Genomic DNA, 20,352 nt, shown 5'->3' with positions numbered 1-20,352 from the left:
AGGTAATCTAGAGAGGAGAAAATAAAAATCATAACTGAAATAAATCAATGTATATTTATCTATTATCATTAGACGATTGAAGGAAAATTGTGGTTAAAAAAAAAATTGCTGAAAATGAATTTGCTCCCTCGAGCTTCGTAAATATTTTAATCTCGTTGATATTACAGACTGACGAACATTATACTTAAACTGAAATGAGATACATCCCATGAGACAATCGTTAAGATAAATTCTGCAGAATTGTGCAATTAGGCGAAACGGACGTAACTCCCGGACATGTTTCACGCCTGACAGCATCACGTGGGTTCGCTGAGTTCCCTCCTCCATTAAACTGTATTTTTCACCTGACTCCGTTATGTCTGATCCTTCAGGTTCCTCAGGTGAAGTCATAACCGTGTTCACCCGTGTTTACCGTCGTCTTCCGGTTAGCAACATACTTCAGTCGTCTCTGCGGCAGCCTCGCTTTCATGAGTGACGTCATGCGAGACCTTCACCTACGGTGTGCTAAAAAAAGCCCGCTGGGAAATCCCATGAAAATCCCTGTAGATGTACTGTACATGTATTTTCTGGGAGTCAGCCTGGCAAGCGGTTATCTGCCCTAGCTAAAAAATGTGTGAGGTCGTTCTTTCACTTCTATTGACCATTCAGTGGTCCCACTGTTTCGCGGAAGAATATAAGTAAACATAATATAATAATTGACCAATCTCGCTTCAGTGACGTTGATTGTAAATTTAGTTTTCTTTATAAAAAGTTTGATTAAAGTGGATAATCTGCATCGAGTATACAATTTACAATTATAACAATCATAATATACAACTTTTCTGCACGATGGGTATAAAATTTCCAACCATCACCTCCCACACACACGCCCGCGCGCTGCCTTTCCAACTGTCTGTTGAGGAATGCTCTAACAATACTCTAACAATAAAAAGTTACATCAGAGCGGTGAACTTTAGCGAGCTATTGTTCGCCTACACGGACTTCACGTTCCCTGGCTGTCAGTTCGCACACACACACACACAGATAAGGACACTCACACAGCTTATCAGCCTAATAAAGGTAAAGGTAATCCTCTAACCTTTTCGGGTCGTTGGGAGGTGAGGTGTCAGAGACCTCACATCTCGGGGTCAGCTTTATATAAGGAGGGTGCCCATCTCTACCTCACATTCTCCAAGCCTCTAAGGAGTCTAAGCAGTCTAAGGAGTCAGGAATTCATTCCCGCCAGCTGGTGGATGCTTGCTGCGCTAATCGGGCATTGAACCAGCGCGCTGTCAGTTCTGACGCATGTGCAATAACCAAGCGGCTATCTGTTATCACACTAACACACAACCACACACACACATAGATAATCACACTAACACACACGCCCATGTGGTCTGCTCCACCGATGCCCTACAACCCTCCTGACATCCTCTGGAAATTGGACTTACTTACTTACTGCCCGTTATGCCGGTCGGCACGTAGGTCAGCTCTGGAAGTTGGAGTCAGTGGTTTAAAACCTGCAACAAACTTTGAGCAGAGCTTTGTTCAATCTGCTGGCAAAGGACACTCCTAACCTTTTGCGATACTTGATAAAAAGATAAAGACATCGATTGTAACGAGAGAATCTGATCCCCTAATGGGTATAGAACACTGGGATCTTACATTAAGTGAAAGCGGAATGTTTATTTGCTGCTTTTATATGAAAATTGTTATTTATTGGAATGTTTGTTTGTGACATAGTTTGGACTGAAACCAAGAATGTTCCTACTTTGGATCTGCTAAGGGTGACATTCAGCGGTTTGTTTTTTTTTATATTCTACATATCTTTATTCTACTTGTGTTACCCTGTCTTCATCCTCTCCCTCCCGGTATATTCGACTCCATGAGCTCAGCTTCTAAAACATTTCAGGTGCTGAACACTGTTAGAAGGGTTTGTTAATCGTTGCCCAGGAAACCATTGATATAATTATATTGTAACACATCTGGTCAGCTAAACAGACAATCGTTTTGTTGCTGTTAGGGAAAAAATGGGCATTTGTCATCGGTGAGTATAGATATCGAGGTTTGTTTTTGTGTGACAATACAGATGTACACACTCTGTTGGCTAGTGTGTGTGACCCTGGGGGTTACAGAGGATAAGTGGGGGAACTGATGTCGAGATGTTGACAATTTTTGTAACCTTCAATCCAAGACTGCGGTATGTCCGAAGAGAAGTGTCCAAGAGTCAGGTAATGTTAAAATAATCTCTAAATCCCTGGTAAATGAACAGAACAGTGTTCCCTAACTGCATTTTGACTTTTACATCCAACATTTTTTTGTGTGTGAGGGGTACTCTTGGGCTGGTCTAAAATTTAAATCCTAACAGCAATCAAAGCCGCTTCAAGCACCTGCTAATGGAGGCGTTGCCATAACAACGAACCCGTGCTTCTGACGTCCTGGAAATCGCGATCGTTCCAAACCACAGTTAAAATATATGGGGTTCAAAGGCTTGAAACTCGTGAGTGGAGCTGCATTTATTGGTTCCAGATTTGTGGGCATTAGTAGCTCGCCACAAACTAAACTCAGGCATTGGAATATAATTTTCGCACCGGAGTTAGCCTCAAATCAATGTCCCAATGGCTTGGCGACCAGACCGAGCGGCGCCTGCGATGCCAGCCAATCTCCCAGGTGTGTAATCATTGTCTCTCCAACTTGCATCAGACTCCGGAAGCGGTGATCCCAGGTGCACATATCTGGCAGCACAGAGCCAACCTCCGATATCCTCCTTGTTACAGGTGCTGCTGAGAACCTCTCGTTGCCAGTGAACGGATTATAGGGATGTTTGTAGATGCGAAAACCGTTAAGCTGGAAAGTCGGTGGATAGGAAGACTATGGAAGGTGTTCTGTTATGTTGTTCACACCAGTGAAGTATGCGGCAGGTGCACGTGCTGCGCAGCGCGAGAAGTGATGAGATGCACAGCTCTCAACACCTGACCTCATTACTGTGCTCGGTCTACTGTACCACTCACCATCCTACCTACTCTGCTCCACCCACACACCTCAATCTCAGGGCTTCTTCACGCGGTTTCAAAAAAAGTAGTCACTAATCATATGGGCAAGGATTTTTGTTTGTATCTAGGGTGTGTCGGAAGATCTCTCTCTATATATATCCCATTCACAGGTCCTCACAGCGGCAGTGAAAATGTCATAACCTGGTCAAATTTAACTTTCTTGTACAAAATCTGACACCTTGTCTAATTATTCAGTCTGCAATATCACACAGTGTCAGGCCGGCTTTAGACATGAACCCGAAATGTCGGAGCGAATAAAAATCGTGTAGGGGTTTGGGGTTGAGGAGGGCTGTCTGGCAGCGATAGCTCGTCTTTATCCTGTAGAATGCGAACTGTAAAATTGTTTTTGTTTTAAGCTCACCTTCACATAAATATTGATGTTAACTTTATTGTGACAGGCCGTCTCGGCAAGACATACAGAGTCTCACAGAACCACAAACATTTCGTCTTTGATTGTTCTGTCTAAACACGACCAGTGGAGTCTGACCGTGACCAGACGAAAGGTCCGTTAATAAAACCTGAGTACTACTGCCAGAACTATGCTACATCCAAAGAGTTAGCTGATGTGCCAATATTTATGTTTAGTATTACATGAGTCAACTGATTTGTGAAGCTGCAGTATTGTGTGTACAGTATGAATAAACACACCAAGACTGTTCACTCAAGTATACTCAATGTGTTGTTTCCGTCCATACACATTTCAGTTCCCTAATATCCTCTCAACACACAACTCAGTCTCAGTACAAATATCAAACTATTTCCTGCGAGTGAGCAAGCTGACCTTTAACTTCCGGCTCTCGAGGATGTGACGAGGAATGGCGATAACGGCGCGCGGCACTCGGTCAGTCTCTGAGGTCTTCTGGCAAATGTTCATTGGATGTCGGTTACGATGTGGACTACAATTCAAAAGTCAGTTTGTCTTTTTGCTTTGAATTTAGCAGTGCCAGTACTTCGATACTAGACTCTCAAAAAGATAAACATTAAGGTACGTACATGTTCTTTTACAATTTACACAATTTAACTTGTCTTATTTCTGCTCCACAGAATCGTGTTTTCTGTTTTTCATCTTGCATTGAAATATTAAAAAAAGTTTATTTAACTACACGAATCCGGTTGAAAGATCTGCATTAGCTGTACTGTAGAAGCAAAACCAGAGAAAGCCCAAAGGAAACGAACCGAGGAGGTATGTGGACTTCCCGCCGAGTGTTAGAAGCGGCACCAGCCGACTCCGTGACGACGAAGTTAATCAAGCATCCCACGGAGGTTGGTTGGGGGGATGAGGGAAGGGCGATTGATGGAGGAAAAAACATTACAGGGATTGTCTCAGTCCTGGTTGATGTTGCTGACTGGGGGATGACGCACGGTCTGTGATGGTTTCTGCTGTAATGGAAACAGAAATTTGTTAGTGTAGGGAAGCTAATCATTGTCTGCCACGTCACGTGGATGTGAGGTGTGAGAAGAATGAGGAGAGAAAGGGTGAAAGGCTGAACGTGTTTGTCTTCTTTGGTGGAAGATTGTTTTTTAGGTGATCCAGTATTCTTTTTCTTTCTCTCATACAGTGTAATTCCATGGCAGTTCCTACAAAACTCGTCTAATTTTTTTTTTTGTTAATCTTACTCTGCATAATTTGTAAAGAATAAATGAACGGTCCTCTTATGCGCGCGCACACAAGCAGGATGCAGCATCCGGTGGGAGGATGGCAATGCACTGAAGATGCTCTGGTGCAAGTGCAGGAAGATGATCTGTGCTATATAGGTACTCCCTGCAGGGAGTGCCTAAGGATAGAAAAAAAACTAGAGCACGTGAACTAAAAATAGAAGGGGAGCAAAGTCAGAAGACAGAAGAATGTAGTAGTCACGAGTGGTTGTCCATGCAGTCTTCAGCCTAATGTCATTAACTAACGGTCCACACCCTCCCAGGAGACTCGAGACAAGGTCTACGTTTGTTGAATCGGTCTGACTTAATAACGAAGGCTAGAAGAAATAAGCCGCTTCCGGGGGGAGAGAAAGTGGTGCAGACCGAGGCAGGTCACGAGGTCTGAAGGAGGAAAGGTCAAGTGGCACCGTGTGCTTGTGTGTGCGTTTGCTCTTTACGTGCTGCGTGCGTGACATGGGGTCACGTGACGACAGAAGGGTGGCTGTGTTGATTGAAAGGGAAAGTGCTTCTACCTCGAGGCGCTTTCGCACGACAGAATCAGCCTGCAAAGGGATCGAGTATTTACTTTGAAAACAAAGCCGGCTAGCCAGAAAGTATTTCAGGTGCCAGCAGCGGATTCTCTCGTTGTCACACAGCTCAAGAGAAGTAAAAACAACACAATCAAGTGTGACAACACACACACACACATACCATCAATGCAATTAGCTGTTAGTTTATCATCCGTAGAGAATCATAGAGAATGCAAAAATCGGAGTGTCAGTGTAAACTGATGAACCATGTCCAGTCCCATATGAAGGACCAGTTCAGTAAGACATACATACAATCTTGTACTTTATTCTGGATTCGTCTGGAAACCTAGGCAGAGCATAAAAAGGAAAGGGTACTTGCGAACTTGACTTTCTCGGAATTTTATCTCTTTGTCAGGAACAAGGAAGGAATGTTATGCCTTCATATTTTAGTGTTTACATCTCACAGGCCGTGGTTTCTGTTTCGACAAAGTGAGAGAGAGAGAGAGAAAAAAAATTCAACATGTGTATGTATCTATTATCCCTACATATTACTAGTACCAGCACTATCTGGAATTGCCCTTGTGAATTAATAAAGTTGTATTGTACCTCTAAATCGACCCAAGATACTGTTTTGAGTATCTTTGACTCGACCACAGTCCATTCTAGAAGGTTGGTTGATTTCCTTTAAGGAATAATATAAATGTGTGTAACCTACCTACTCCTTTATTTATTTATAGTATTTCTATAGTACTGCGTATGTAAACAAGAGGGCTAACTGTTTTTCATTTATCTACACTAACAGTTATTTTTCCATCTCTTCCATTTTTCGAGACTTTTGCTTTGTCACTGCTTTTATCTGACGCTCGTATCTCATTCTTATATTTGGATATACTTTAAAAAATTAATTGCTGTTCTTACTATTTTTCTGTTTGCTTCACTTTTAGCACTTTAAGTTTCTTGAGTGCCACGACGACCGTATATTATACGCATGTACATATGTTTAAAAACCTGATGATGTGTGAAGACAGCTCCAGAACAGTTTAAAATCGACACAAAGGGACTCTGTCCTTTGGTTCACCTCTGTCAGGGGGGGAGAGCAGTGTGTCTCAGGCTTTAGCACAATTGTCCAGCATTTTTGTTTTTGCTCCTAATATTTGTCGAGGACGGAAATATTCGAACACGGAACAGTTTGAATGCAGAAGTACCCTTGTTATAGAAACTGAGGGGTCGAACACCGTATCAGACGGTGGAAATGAAAACCTCTCTCGGTCTCAGATTCGTCATGGACACATTCAGGGAGAGCATGCATGAGCAGACTTAAATATGAGCCAAAGGTAAGTTTGCTGACTTAACATTAAGTACAGAAAATCTTTGTGCACGAAGAAATTTAAGCCCACAAAGAACAAAATTTAAGCAATGTTCAGACTTCTTTGTTTGAAAAGTGACAAATGATGGGAGCAAGCCAACTGTTTCAAATATATTTATTTAGAAGAGGTTTCATGGGAAAGTGTACATTTAAATACCGGTAGAAATAATTTGACTTAAGAAAACGTACTTGTACGACTTGTACATACAAAGATTTCGATTCTAGTAAGTTGTATCTAACTGGCCCAGGTACATGTAAAGACGATCATACGGACTTAAGCAGGACACCATGCATGCGACCTCCAGCTGTACAGTTATGATTGTCACCAGCTCGATATCATCCTTGACTTGCGAGGGAATTTTATAGACTACTGCCACAAACATATACACGTGAATATTTTAATTTAATGTGTCACCGATGGCCAAACCCAGGATGGCGAGCAGCTGTAAAGAGAAATTTAAGTCCGATGCTGCTCACCTTTTATATGTCGTTAATCATCGGGTGTTACACTCAACTGATGTCACATGCTTTATGGAAGTGCAACAAGAATCAGACGAGGATGTAAGAAACAAAAATCTACAACTGAAACTGTTGTGTGTTTGTGTTGTTTGGCTTGGGAAGGGAGCGTGCGAATGTCGAGTAACAGTGGGTGGTTGGTCTGTGAACAGTCCGGCGGGTCAAAGGTTAGGGTTGGAGTAAAGGAGGGTAAGAGCGGTCAGGCACCAAAGAACGACACGTATCGCGCGCGCGTGCGTGTGTGTGTGTTGGCGCGTGTGCGACATGACCCTTCCGTCCTTCTCACGTGTAAGGGCGAAGGGATGAAGGAGGGAGGGGAGAGGGAGGACGAGGGGAGGGTGGCGAGGCAGAGGGCTTTCCTCATCGGTGCGCGTGGGAAGTTGCCGCCACTCATTGATCGTGAGGGCCAGCGACTGGCAGACAGCAGCAGAGTTCTTTCTCTCTCTCTCACTCACACACTCACACTGGCCTTCATCACCAGAGTAGCACAAGCACGTGTGCAAGCCGCATGTGTGAGCCGCCGCTGTACGGTAAGTGTGTTCCTCCATGTCTCACACTCTCTCTCTCTCTCTCCATCGTCTCACTTCACCATCTCCTGTCCCCGCTTTCTAACGAACTCTTCGTGGAAGAAAGATAAAATCAGCTCAAACCATGATTTAAAGATAAATACTCAGAAATATTCTCAGATTTCAACTTCCTCAACGAGGAAATGTTTTAAGATTTGAAGTGGATTGATCATGGCGAGCGGATGTCTAGGACTGGTTGTAGTATTTTATTTGTTAGTATTCTGCTGGGAGGTGTTTGGCAGCTTGTTCACCCCCTTCTCTCTCTCTGTCTTGCAACTATTCTGGTGCGAGGGGCGGCGGAGTCAGTGACCTACAAATACCTCGCACCCAAGTGCTCACGTCAGATGTTCTCGCTTGCGCATGCGCAGTACGACGGCGGAGAGATGGAGATGGAGAGTGTTTTGTGTGTATTGTGAATGTGTGTGGAGCACCTAGTGGTGCTGAGGGTTACACCAAGCTGTGTTTCTCAAGATGTGAAGACGGGAGTGCACCAGACCTCGAGGCGATCGTGGAGGTGCGCGAGCTGCTGTACACTCCATCTCTCACGCGCATAAAACCCTCCGTATTGTGTTGTATCACACGGTATACTATTTCTGTGACTGTCGCCGGGTATTTTTTATGCTTCTTCTCTGTGAACAGTAATGTATCCTCCTCCCCTCCCACTAAATATGAACATTATACAAGGCTGAGGTGCTACTGCGCATGCTGGAGTATATTTTATATCATGATGGCAAGACTTCCAGTGTGTGGAGGAGCACAGTGTATGACATGGTAGACTGCTATTTCGTGTGCGAGAAATTCACAGATATTCTTTAGCATACGAGGCAACAGTTCACAGAGCACTTTCTGCAAAAAAAAAAAAAAGGGAGTTTTCGTGATTGGAATTTTCAACAAGCTTTACAAGGAGACAAGGCGAAAAAAAAATAATTCCACTGTCACAACGCGCATTAGTGCAAGTAATGCAGTTGGAAATTATTGTTTTGTTTGAATTTACTCGTACTGAGTGAGCCTGAGCATTCTATTCCTTTTTGTTTTTGTTTGATTTTGTTGTTGTTTTTTTGGTGGGTGGGATTGCATTGTAATCCTTGCGATTTTCGGATTATTTACTTGTCCCCGTTTTGTAATCGGTCGGGCCTGGTTATAAACAAGAGATGAACTGTTTTATGAATGTAGCTGTTGACAAAATTCATCAGCTGATTTCATCACACAGGACATGTCAGGTGTTGAGTAACAGTACAGATTGCTGTTCGTGCTCTCCATTCTCTGTGTATGTGTTGGGGGGAGGGAGGGGCGAATCAGGTGCTGGTAACAAGCAGTCAAAAGATAATAATGATGATGAATTGTCGTCATGATAGCTACACCATCTTATTGTTGACATTGCCTTTTATTTTCATCTAATTATTTTTTTTCTCTCTGCACTTTTCTGCAGATGGCCAGGGCCATGGCGACAGCGTTATGGCGGAAGGGGCCGCGGGCGGGGCGGCCGCTTCACTGGGTCGCCGTGTTCCTGTCCTTGACCCTTGCCCTAGTCCTGCTGACCCTCCTGTCCGCGCAGGGTCGGGCGTGCTCGCCGAACCGACTGCTGGACGCAGACTTGCGGCAGGTTGAACACTACTTCACCCCGAAGCCGCAAGACACCGCGACGCTTCACCTTTCTGCCGCGACCCACTTCGCGACGCTCCCTCGCCCCAGCTGTGTGACCCCGCGCCTGACCTTCTCATTCTCGTGCCCACCCCGCCACATGACGGACACGTGCGTGACGTCATTCGTCAGACCTGGGGATCCGCCGTTGGTGGTGCCTGGCCGCACGCGGAGGCGACGGCGACGCGGCAGCGGAAAGTGGCGCTGGTGTTCCTGGTCGGGATGGAAACCGAGATGACGCAGGGGGAGGTAAGCGCGACTAGCGTGCGGCAGGAGGCGGAGCGGCACGGCGACGTGCTGGTGGTGGACGTCAGCGACACCTACCGGAACCTGGTGCACAAGATTCTGCATGGTCTGCGGTGGGCCGCGCGGCATTGCGCCGCCGCTCGCTTCGTGCTCAAGGCGGATGCGGACTCCTTCGTCGACGTCGACCGTTTGCTGTCGTTGCTGTTTGACACCCCGACACCGTGGCCGGGTAGTGGGGTCGTCCTGGGGGATATCCTGTGTGCCGAGCCCGTTTCAAGGACCCTTCCTCTCGGGTGCACGTGGAGGTCGGTCTGTACCCGTTCCCCTCCTACCCGGTGTATGCCCGGGGTGGAACCTACGTGTTGAGCGGCGATCTGCTCGGTCCCTTGGTGAACTCCTCCTCTTACTTACCAGTCCTGCCGCCAGAGGACGCCTACATCACGGGTGTGCTGGGCCGGGTGCTGAAGGTGCGCCACGTGCATCTACCCGGAATCATGCAAGCGGTTATCTGCCCGCTGTCACCCTGCGTCTTTCTGCTGAACGGACAGCTGACCGCGACTGACGTGGACACGGACCTCATGCGAGCCATGTGGGAGACGTGCAGGCAGGACCCGGATACTGCTCTGACCACGCCACCATGTCCACCAGGATGTGTTCTTGGCTGAGTATGTTGACTGTGCGGTGTAGAAGTCGGGTGGGGCTGGTGTCGTAAGACCTGTGAAAGAGATCATTCCCTCTCTGAGCCTCCTCCTGGATGTTGGAGGCAGCTTCACGGATACACTCCCTTCACAACAACCGTCGTCCTGCAGGTCGGAACTCTGCAGGTAACAGAAGTCCACTCAGAATGTCTCCACAACATATTTGTCAGTCTGGAAAGGACCGTGGTGTGACCTTTGTGATGATGGCCTTTTGCCTTTGACTGCTCACCCCTAACCTACTTACATATGTAATCAAACGTGCTTTAGACAAGTATGTATATCCACGACTAAGGACTGTGTTACAAAATGCGAGATATATTTTACGGTAAAGTGGAAGGGGACTATCTTTTCGTCTCGCATGTGTGTGTGTGTGAGTGAAAGAGAGAAAGATGAATTGTGTCTGTGTGGAGGTGTGTGTGTGTTGGTGCTTTGCAATGTCGGCTTAAAATACGAGGTTGGTTTTATCCACATCTAACGACCAAGAAGACTGTGGTGTGATGGATTGTCAGGAGAGAGAGAAAAAAAAATTCCTATGTGATCGCAGAATATTTTGTCTACCTTCCAGTGTTTCCATGAACAAAAAGGATTTCGCCTAATTATTAATTTTTTTCGGTTACAGGCTAAAACCCTGTTTCTTCATGACCCAACAAGCAGCAATGTATTTCTGTCGCTACCAATGCATTTTTAAAATCGTAGGTACTATTTTGTAAGTTAGAATATACACAGATGATGTCAGGGACTGACCAATATATTTTTGGAGTCACGTGTACGTATAGTCACGACGAGCACCCGGCATTGTGGCCTGTGGTTATGTTGGGTAATTCTACCCTGGAGCTTTTAGTGCCACCCCAATCATTGCGTGTTGAGTCTCGTGCTCAGTGTCTGGCTTTGTGCAGCTTGCCACCAGCTGTCTGTGTGTGAAGGATGGAACTGTGGGACTAAATGCTTTGAACCATCATCACGTGGGCGTCAGCATTGATGGCGTCGCTGCTCTGATGCCCTCTGCACCGCCAACGATATCATCTTCCATTCGTTTTCAGATCGGACCAAAAAAAAAAAAAAGAGGCTGAAATTATCCATGAAGCAAAAATCAGTGTTGTGCTTTTATGCTCGGAGAAAAGGCTCAATTTGTTTTTCTTTTTTCTGCTTCATTATCATCATCATATTTTTTAATTTCCGGTTAATTACATTACTATATCGATGACAGGAAACTGCTTTCATCGTATTTGCTGTCATCAGATATTGAACTTAACCAAATTCCAATGCGAACTGTATACTTTTGTATAGACATCTATTCAGCTTCATGTTTGTACTGTCGCTAAACTACAAAATTTACAATATTGTTTGTTAATCCATAATCTGGTTGTTGGGTGTTTCAGCATTCTCTAAATCCAACATTTTCTGTTTTGTATCATTTTGTACTGACTTACTTCAGCATGAACAATCCATTGTTGTGATTAACTCACCTGGCATCATAAGTCTGCCAAACAGATTTTTTTTTTTACACAAATTTCAGCTGTCTTTTTAAACTGCTAAACTTTCACGAAATTGTGCAGGTGGATAGGTTACCTGCGTTATTTCTTGGAATGGATTCACACCTTAGCTTCACCTAATTTTTAAATCACATACAATGAAAACAAATACAATGAGCGAGGTTTTATTTTAAGAATGAAATTTTATTCCAAGAATGAGATTGGATCTGTCAGACGATGTGCGGTGTGATTAAATAGCAGGCGTCGTTGTGGACATGGAAATGGCATCAGGTGATGTTGATGTTGCATCACGTGCTGCAGTTCCATTACACTGGTGGCATGGCAACAGAAAGAGATGGACAAACAGGTGACCTTTTCGTGGCATGTGACTTTTTTGTTGTTGTCAGGATACGGATTAGACGATGCGAGAGAGAGAAAGCCAAGAATCTTGCCTGACCATCCTCTCTTGCACCACCACTACCCTGTGGTTACATTTACACCGGGGCAAGGTCTGCCTGTGTGCAACAGTGAGACAAGTTGCCAACGACAGCCAGTCATCGTTCACCTTTATTCCCGAGCTCATCGTCCATTATATTTATTTTCATGATTGTCACCGCAACATCATCGTCGTCGTCGTCGTCGTCGTCGTCGTCGTCGTCATCATCATCAAAATTTACCGAAGTCGGAAACGTCACGTGACGTTTAACCATCCACTGTAGGCAAGACGCTGGATCTGCAACCACCTGCCATCTACCCGCTTTCTTCCGGGTAGCGTAACACCTGGCCAGAGTAGGTCCCGCGAGAAAGTGGAGGAGCGATGTGACGTCACGGTAGAGTGGAACCATGGGAATCCTGTTTCTGTAGAACTGCTTGTGAAAAATGTCTTCCGTCTTTCATTGTGACAGTGAGTGTTGAGATGTCGGTAACTTTTAAACGAAATTCTTGCCATGACATGTTTATTAAAAGTGCAATGATGAATTTTATTTCATCAGGTGTTTCGATTTCGAATGTGTGTGTGTGTGTTTAGCATGTCTTCTTTGTATGTCTCTCACGGTGTTTTGCCTTTTTCATGTCATTTTTGTTGCTTTATTGAATTTACTTTGATTTTCTAGCTTATAAAACAGTCTAAGTTTTGTTTTCTACAAGGAAAAATAGAAACAGAACGGTTAAACGTATATCTTTGTTATTGTCAACATAAACAAAAGTTGATGGCGGAGTCACCAGTGAATTACTAGTCTGTCAAAGTTCGATTCACTCATTGAAACTACTTCATAAATCTTCAGTTCGCTGCACTGTAGCTTGCTGAAGCCACGAGGCAATTATTTTCCGACTGATGCTTTATCAGTGCAGGGCTTCTGCTAAGGCTAAATTCTTTGGGGTCCCAGTGACCCTTCTTCAGATTTTTAAGGGGTCCCTGTTCTTCCCCCAACTTTGAATGGGACCCCATTGACGAAAATTGAAGGGGTCCTCCGAACTTTTAATGCGTACTGTACGCAATTTTTTTGCGTAAGCAGAAGCCCTGATAATCACTCAAGATGATTCAGTTGAAGCCCACCTCCTTAGTTGTGAAACAACTACAGGCATTTAAAGTAAACAAAAAGCATCAATTTATGACAAATGCGAAGATACGGCTGCAAGCAAGCATTCTTAATACAGATTATAGCATGGTGTTGAGGGTGGCAAGATGTTTGCTGCTCGCGGATTACTGTCAGAGTTCGCTACTTAGTTATTATCAGTGGTTCAATCTGTGTCAACAACACGTGTCCATCAAGATGTGTGGTTAAAAAGCTGTTGGCATCAGATCTTTTCACAAAGCTGCTCTGTTCATGTGATTAAACGAGGTTTGTTTTCACTCCTGTGAACTCATCTCGACAGCTATCCTTTCTACTCCCGGGACTAGATGCACGAGAGTTCCGTACACGCAAGCCGACGTGGAACAGGCCCTCAAAATGTTTTATTAGCAGTTTGTCTACAGATTAGATTGCTTGTCACTAGACAAACTAAACCAAGGCTCGTTATCTCACCCAGACTTCATGGCTGAACTGATTTCCCCAGACCTATCCTTATTTATGGATCATGCACCATCTTTGTGGTCATCCTCAAAGTCCTTTCGGCCACGGAAATTAAACTGGACTGCTGGTAGTCTGATAAGATAAGAAATAAGTCCTTCGCAAAGTGGTAAGCTGCCAGGTCTCAATAAGCCTTTAGCAAACTTTTATAACCAAAGTAAATTGAGATTTGCCACGGCCAAAATTTTCATGTGAATAGTAACTACCAAACGTTTATTTTAACTTATAATTTATTTCTGTTTGACAAAATAGAGCAAAGTCGTTGAACTCCTACCCATCCAAAGATCAAAACACGAAAATAGAGCAGTTAATAAAAGTTGATAATTTTCATCGGTCAGCACTAGATGTGTGTTCTTTTCTTTTCTTGTTGTTCATCAGTAAGTGCATAAGTTTAGGGGTGAAGAAGGAAAAACGAGTCTGCCAACAGTCCATTCATTGGCCCAGCATCTATGATAGATATATGTTTCGACTGCTTTGACACAGCTTTCCGACTTGTCGTGCAGCCAGGACTTAGCACGTGGTCATGCAGCCGGCCCCAGCAGCCTGCACACCGCCCGGTGGCCTGCGAGAAAAGTCTGGAAGCTGAGAGAGGGGCAGCATCCATGTCTTGTGAGACAGCGGCCGCGTGATTCATGGTCGGAGGCCCTGTCGCTGCACCGACGACCCCCGCCACAGGGAGTGACTCATCGGGCTCAGCGGAAGAGGATGGGGTGCGAAATGAGAGGAGGGAAGGTGGGGTCGCCAGGCGGAGGCTCACAGAGACTCGGCGGAAATGATGGCCGACGTGGGGTCTGTCACCTCCTTCCCACGACACACAAACACACACAACCTTGTATCAGTTGAACGCAGTAGCTTCTATTATTTATGTCGCATCAACATGGAATTTTAAATTATTGTCTCGTTCACACCTCTAAATACCCCTTTCTTCGCTCTCACCCCTTCATTACAATACCTCCTAGAAATGGTACGGTATACCAATACTGAAACTATAAATAAAACTGTTGATATTTATAGTTTTTATGTCATTGCTTGGCGGTATTTATAAACACAAGTTTACACAGGTGTGCAACTCGCTTACGGTCCAGGTGACTGCACAGTGCAGTTTGTGATCACAACACTTGTTTTAAAGTACAAAGGCACCGAGTGCAAGTGAGAAGTTCCTGGTCCCTCCAGCCTGGGGCTAGATGGTTGTATGCCAAAGGAGGAATGAAGCTTATGGTTGGGTGAGCAGAGTTCAATCCCAACAGTCGCAGGTGACGCAATGCACTTTTCGTGTCGATCATCAGTCCGCTTATTAACGAAGAATAAACAATCGAGAACAGCTGGTTTGATATACTCGAATGAGATGGTGCACTCTAGACATTCAGTTTTGAATAAACATAGTAAAAATGGACAAAGATTGCGCATCGACTGGGTAACCAGGAAGATTGAGTCACTGGATGTGTGTCATTCGATGACATTTGATAGAGTGCAGGACAGCTTGCTGTGTCCAGCATTCAGAGCAGCTAAAAAGTAGGACTGGCCTGTGAGATCTGACAAGAAGATGCCACCAAAAGGTCTTCTGCAGGCTGTCCGAAGCTTGTTGAAGGTCTTGTAGTTGCTGTTACTTCTCGTCGTCAAAAAATAATTTTAAAAAAAAGCAGATGGCGTAGATGATTGAAAACATTTACAGGAATACTGTCACAAGTTCAGGAAAGTAATAACTCATGGTGAAGTCCGATCAATTTGTTTCTCGGCGTAAATGCCTCGGGATGTATTCAAATTTTGTATATTAAAAAAAAAACCCAAACCGTTAACTATCATTTTTGCTGACACACACACACGTTGATAAGAAAATGCTTCAGCTTCGTGATTTGGCACTAACCGGAAAAAAATCAAACATTTGACCAAGTTTGTTAATGTTTTTCGTATAACCGTCAGGTAGGATAATGAATGAGTTTAAAATCGAAAATACTCCCGACGAACAAGCATGTGAATAGATGTCGGAAGAAAGACCTTCATTATAAGCTTGGTTGGTGCTGTTTGAGTGTTTGATGCGTGGAGGGACACGAACGTAAGACAAATTCCTATAAAAATGTCAGGAATGGATAAAGTAACAGTCATTTCCTTAATTAATCTTTCCTTACAGATCACGTGTAGCTGCTGCTGTCTTCGAGGGAGAGCCGTTGAGGACATCTCTTTGCTGATTCTGTAACGGTCACACGTCTGAGATCGATGTTTTCTCAGCGCTGGAAATAGAAGACATCTAAAAATGGATCGTTGACCTCCTTGCACCGATTTTACTCCACGTGCTGGACTCGGAGAGACTGGGTGGGCATCGTGCGCCTCCTTGTCACAGCCCGGTGATGAAGTCCTTGGACATCTTGGCTCGCAGGCATGCACGCTAAAGACAGTTCTTCAGCCACGTTCCTCCAGAATTGCCAGGCACTCTTCCAACCTCCGATGTCTCTGTGTCCAACCCCTCTCTCTCTTTCACCCCACCCACCCCCCACACACACATCTCTCTGTTATGTTATTATAGATATTTAAAAATACTTCTGACAGTCTTCTTCCAGACACGGTGAAACCTTATTCCTCCTCAACTGGACAAGACCAATAAAGTAAAAAAAAAAAAATTCCAGTTCACTCACTCATGCTAATCGACCTTTTGGCTCAAAGATCAAAGTGTTGTCATGCTTTGACTCAATGAGCAGTTTCAGATTTTGGTTTCCTTGACATTTTCATATTGATGTTTTCTGTCTTGTTGTCGTTGTACTGGCTTTGAGCCTCCAGTGTCAATGGCAAGCGTTTTTCTCTTGACCTGTAGAAATCATTAAAAACATCGTGATCGTCGTCATCGTCGTCATCATTGGTTTTGAATTGGCGTACAATGTACACAGAAATGGTTTGTCTACAAACAAAGTTCAATAGTCTGATCGTGTGACACGTGACGTCCTGTTTTCTAGACGAGGACGACTTTCTGTGTGCAGTGTGTTCGTGGAGCCAAACTAAAACTCTGACCGACACGTGCAGCTGCCCTGCACTTCAGTGGCCGACAGTATTTTTCACTCAATGTGAAGACAAGTGGCTTAATGCAGACTTTATTTGAAAGAATCAAACGCGATGCATGTATGTTAAGGTGGCCACGAGTGCCACAGGATATGATGTTGAGACGATGAGGACGATGATGACATGGAAGAAGCGATTCTGGGAATGAACTAAACAAGTCAAGAGGAGAGAACTGGTGTGAACACTTTGCCTCCTGGGTTCATGATGCATGGGTCATGCGCAGTAGTTGGCGTGTTGGCAAACGACTGTAGCTGTAAGTAATATGTAGAGACACATCAAAGGTAGTCTGGTGGACAGGTAACTACGCAGCTTTGTCCTTGTTTACCTTGTCTTGACAGCGAGACACGCTCTTCTAGTCAGTCTTCTTACTCTAAAGCGCTCGGAGTATTGCTGTTGATAGAGAAAGGCGCTATAAAAATGTTGTTATTTTTGTTATCATCATTATCATTATCATTATTATTAAATACTTCTATAAAATGAATTATAGAAATGTTGCATCCGACTAGTGTATGCTGAAATACACAATCTTTGGGCAAAAGGGTGAAAATTGTCTCTTGGATAAAGTTGGAAGGGTCACAGGTATTGACCTTTGCTGATCTGTCGATGCTATGTGGCTGGTTAATAAATGGTTACATGATCAGAATGACAGAAAGCAACGGTCTCAAAGAGCAAACACGTTCTTCCTTTAGGACCATCTGCGTGCCAGAGAGACAGAAAAACAGAAGAAAGAGCAATTGTCTGACGGTGAGACCGATGGACAGACATGAACAGCAGGTGAGAGTGACTGAAAGGGAAAACCCTAGCTAGTGTCTAGAGTGGGGAAGATAAACAAGCAAAGCTGTGGCCTGATCTTTCAGCAAGTTGCAGGATATGAGATGTCGCGTGCGGCGAGCTCGGGCAGGTGGCCATGTCGCGATTGGTCTCCGCCACCTGAGTCCCTGCCAGCCTCATCTGTGCTCTTGTCATCCTCATCACCAAAGCTCACAGCAAATTAATCCTCACTGTTTTTCTTGTAATCATATACCAGAGTGCATAAACATCCATCTTGTTTGATATCATCATTCGATCAGTATAAAGAGAAAATCTCTCACAACAGGAAAAACATAATTTCTTCTTGGTCAGTCGTTCCTCGTTTAAAGGCCCAAATATTTTTTAAATATTAATTTTAATCAGTTGATATAAAATATGAATATATTGTGCTTGCGTTAGATAAACAGGTTTATAAAATGTCAATTCTGGTCAGGAACGTGTGAAAATGATTAATAAGCATGGCCGCCCTCCTCATTAATACTTTACTATCGTTCAGCAGCACAGTCACTTAAAAATGTTTTGATGATGTCTTACCTGAGAGTGTGAGGACAGGGTGAAAATGAGAAATGTGTGTCGAGCAGATAGCAAGCAGGTGTGGTGTTTGAATGTTTGGTGTTTCATTAACAAACCGCTTGCATCACAGACATCCATAACCACCTTGTCTCCTCCAATACCTGGCTTTCCTTCCACCCACCAGAGTATGTTTGATTTTTGGAGATGCACGCACCAAACTGGCGATGTTGTTCAGTCTGTTCATCTGCACGGTCTGTTTACATGTATGAAATAAACAAAGGCATACGCCAGTGACAAAGATTTACTCATTTCTTCCCCAATTCTGTCTCTGTTTGTGTTCCCTACCTGATTTGCACTATGCTGCACCTGTGGTTTTTGACTGATTGCATTGAGACTCAGGTGAACAGGTAGACAGAGGATGCGGTCACCATGGCTACAGACCAGGGAGCTAGGACACCGCCTGCAGGCGTGTGATATGTGAAGCAGATGAAATGTGATTTGTCAGTCATGAAGGATCAGAGTGTTTTCTATCGATCTCGCCGTCATCGCGTCCTCCAAACGTCGCCAGCCATCGGTCACCACAGGGCTGGGCAACAACTGCCTGTCCTCCCTCAGTTTCCACCTTCCTTCCTCCCTCCCTCCCTCCCTCCCTTTCTTCCTTCCTTCCTTCCTTTCTTTTTTCCTTAGAAGAGAGTGTAAGAAGTAAGAATTAATTAAACCTTTTTGAACGTGATTCATGTTCGACGTTCACGGATTTCTTGTAAATATTAATAGGTCATTACTACCTTGTGAATTAATTTGACCGTTCTATTTCTACTTTCCCTTAAAAAAAAAAAAACTAATAAAAGTGTCTGGCAATTTAACGTATTTTTCTCTCCTTATACGACGACTAGGTGTCAAACAGTGCAGGTTTTTCATCACCTCGTAAGTAACAAGTGACAGTTGGTATTGTGATTGTCATTCTCACTCTATCTGTTGTAATATGCATGCGCCTGCTCTCTCTCTCTCATACACGCACGCATGCATACTATCAGACATACAGCTAGCGACAGATGGTAAAGAATAGGGAAAACGGAGGGAGGTACTAGGGAAGAAAAATTACTTTGTAATCTATTAGTTAACTTCGCCTAAATAAATTAATAACATTATTGCAGAATCTGTCATGGAGGATTTTTTTTTATCTCCCAGTTTGTTTCACCATTCCTTTCTCATTGGTATTTTGCGCCCACTTCTGTCCACAAAGTGCTGAAGTTTCTACAATCTGTTGGGTAAAGGTATACTATTCCGCTCTTTGTTTATTTGTGGGTTTTTTTCTATCATTCTGTCTGTTCATTATTTCTTTTTTTTTCCCGTTAGTGAAAATCGGCTTAGAAACTAATGTGCTTAAACAAAATTGATGGGGACATTTTTGTGTGATGCATGAGACCTCCTTTTATCGTTCGTGGGAAAAGTTAAAAGTGAAAATGCGGGAGTGTTAAAAGCCATTGAGAACTCACTGTGCAGGTCTCCTTGTATAAGTCTGCAGTATAACGATGGGACTTGTTCCTGACGAGTAGAACACTGAAAGGAAAGCGAATTGTTAAAAAAAATTGTCTTTGCAAACTGAAGAGGTACGGATGTCAGAGAAAGAAGACGATAAATGTGTTGATCACACTGACTCACTATCTCCATTTTTTATGGTCATTAATTTGAATACGTCGCCTGTCACAGACTTTGATTCACTGATTCAATAAACAAGAGAGTGAATAAGCAAGAAAGATAACACGAAACACTGTGTGACACAGTTTACCCACAGACTCCTATGATCAGACGTCTGTGGGTTTACCCATCAACATCCGAACTTTTCTCCAACAGATAACTCCACACTGGTTGCTGGCAATGCCTACATGCTTCCCTCCCCTTATATCAGCCATGAGCTTAGACAGGAAAAGTGCTTCCGCCTTAAAGGGGATTTCGTACTGGGAATATGGGGAAGAGGGGAAGGAGGGTAATATGTGGAGTGGAGGATGCGGGGGTGAGCAAAGGTAGGGGTTTGGGGAGGTGTGGGAGGAGGGTGGCTATTCAATGACGCCGCAGGTGTTGTTTACTGTCTGGTGCGCTCTTATCAAGTTGTTGTCATCTGATTTGTGTCTATGTGTACTGTTATGGTTGCCAGACCAGATGTTGCAGTATTCTATACATATTTAGTTTTAAGAACTTTTGGTTGGTTA

At 44.0% G+C, this 20,352-nt stretch overlaps 1 protein-coding gene across 2 annotated transcripts; it reads left to right on the top strand.

The window, feature by feature from the left end:
* Positions 1–3,833: 3,833 nt before the first annotated feature.
* On the top strand, positions 3,834–9,673 carry LOC112569346. 2 transcript variants are annotated; one of them, XR_003100377.1, is made up of 2 exons: positions 3,834–4,017; positions 9,075–9,673. XR_003100377.1 is itself a non-coding variant. In XM_025247138.1 (2 exons), exons 1-2 carry the CDS (start codon positions 7,088–7,090, stop codon positions 9,522–9,524), a joined length of 972 nt encoding a protein of 323 aa, XP_025102923.1. In that variant the 5' UTR covers positions 6,743–7,087; the 3' UTR covers positions 9,525–9,673. The 2 variants fall into 2 exon arrangements, 1 of the variants encoding a protein (XP_025102923.1); XM_025247138.1 differs by lacking the exon at positions 3,834–4,017 and adding an exon at positions 6,743–7,609.
* Positions 9,674–20,352: the final 10,679 nt, after the last annotated feature.

The sequence above is a fragment of the Pomacea canaliculata genome, linkage group LG1 (genome assembly GCF_003073045.1).
Source record: "Pomacea canaliculata isolate SZHN2017 linkage group LG1, ASM307304v1, whole genome shotgun sequence".
Taxonomy (NCBI): Eukaryota; Metazoa; Mollusca; class Gastropoda; order Architaenioglossa; family Ampullariidae; genus Pomacea; species Pomacea canaliculata.
The sequence above is the reverse complement of the archived record's forward strand: the minus strand, read 5'-3'. Positions and strand labels throughout refer to the sequence as shown.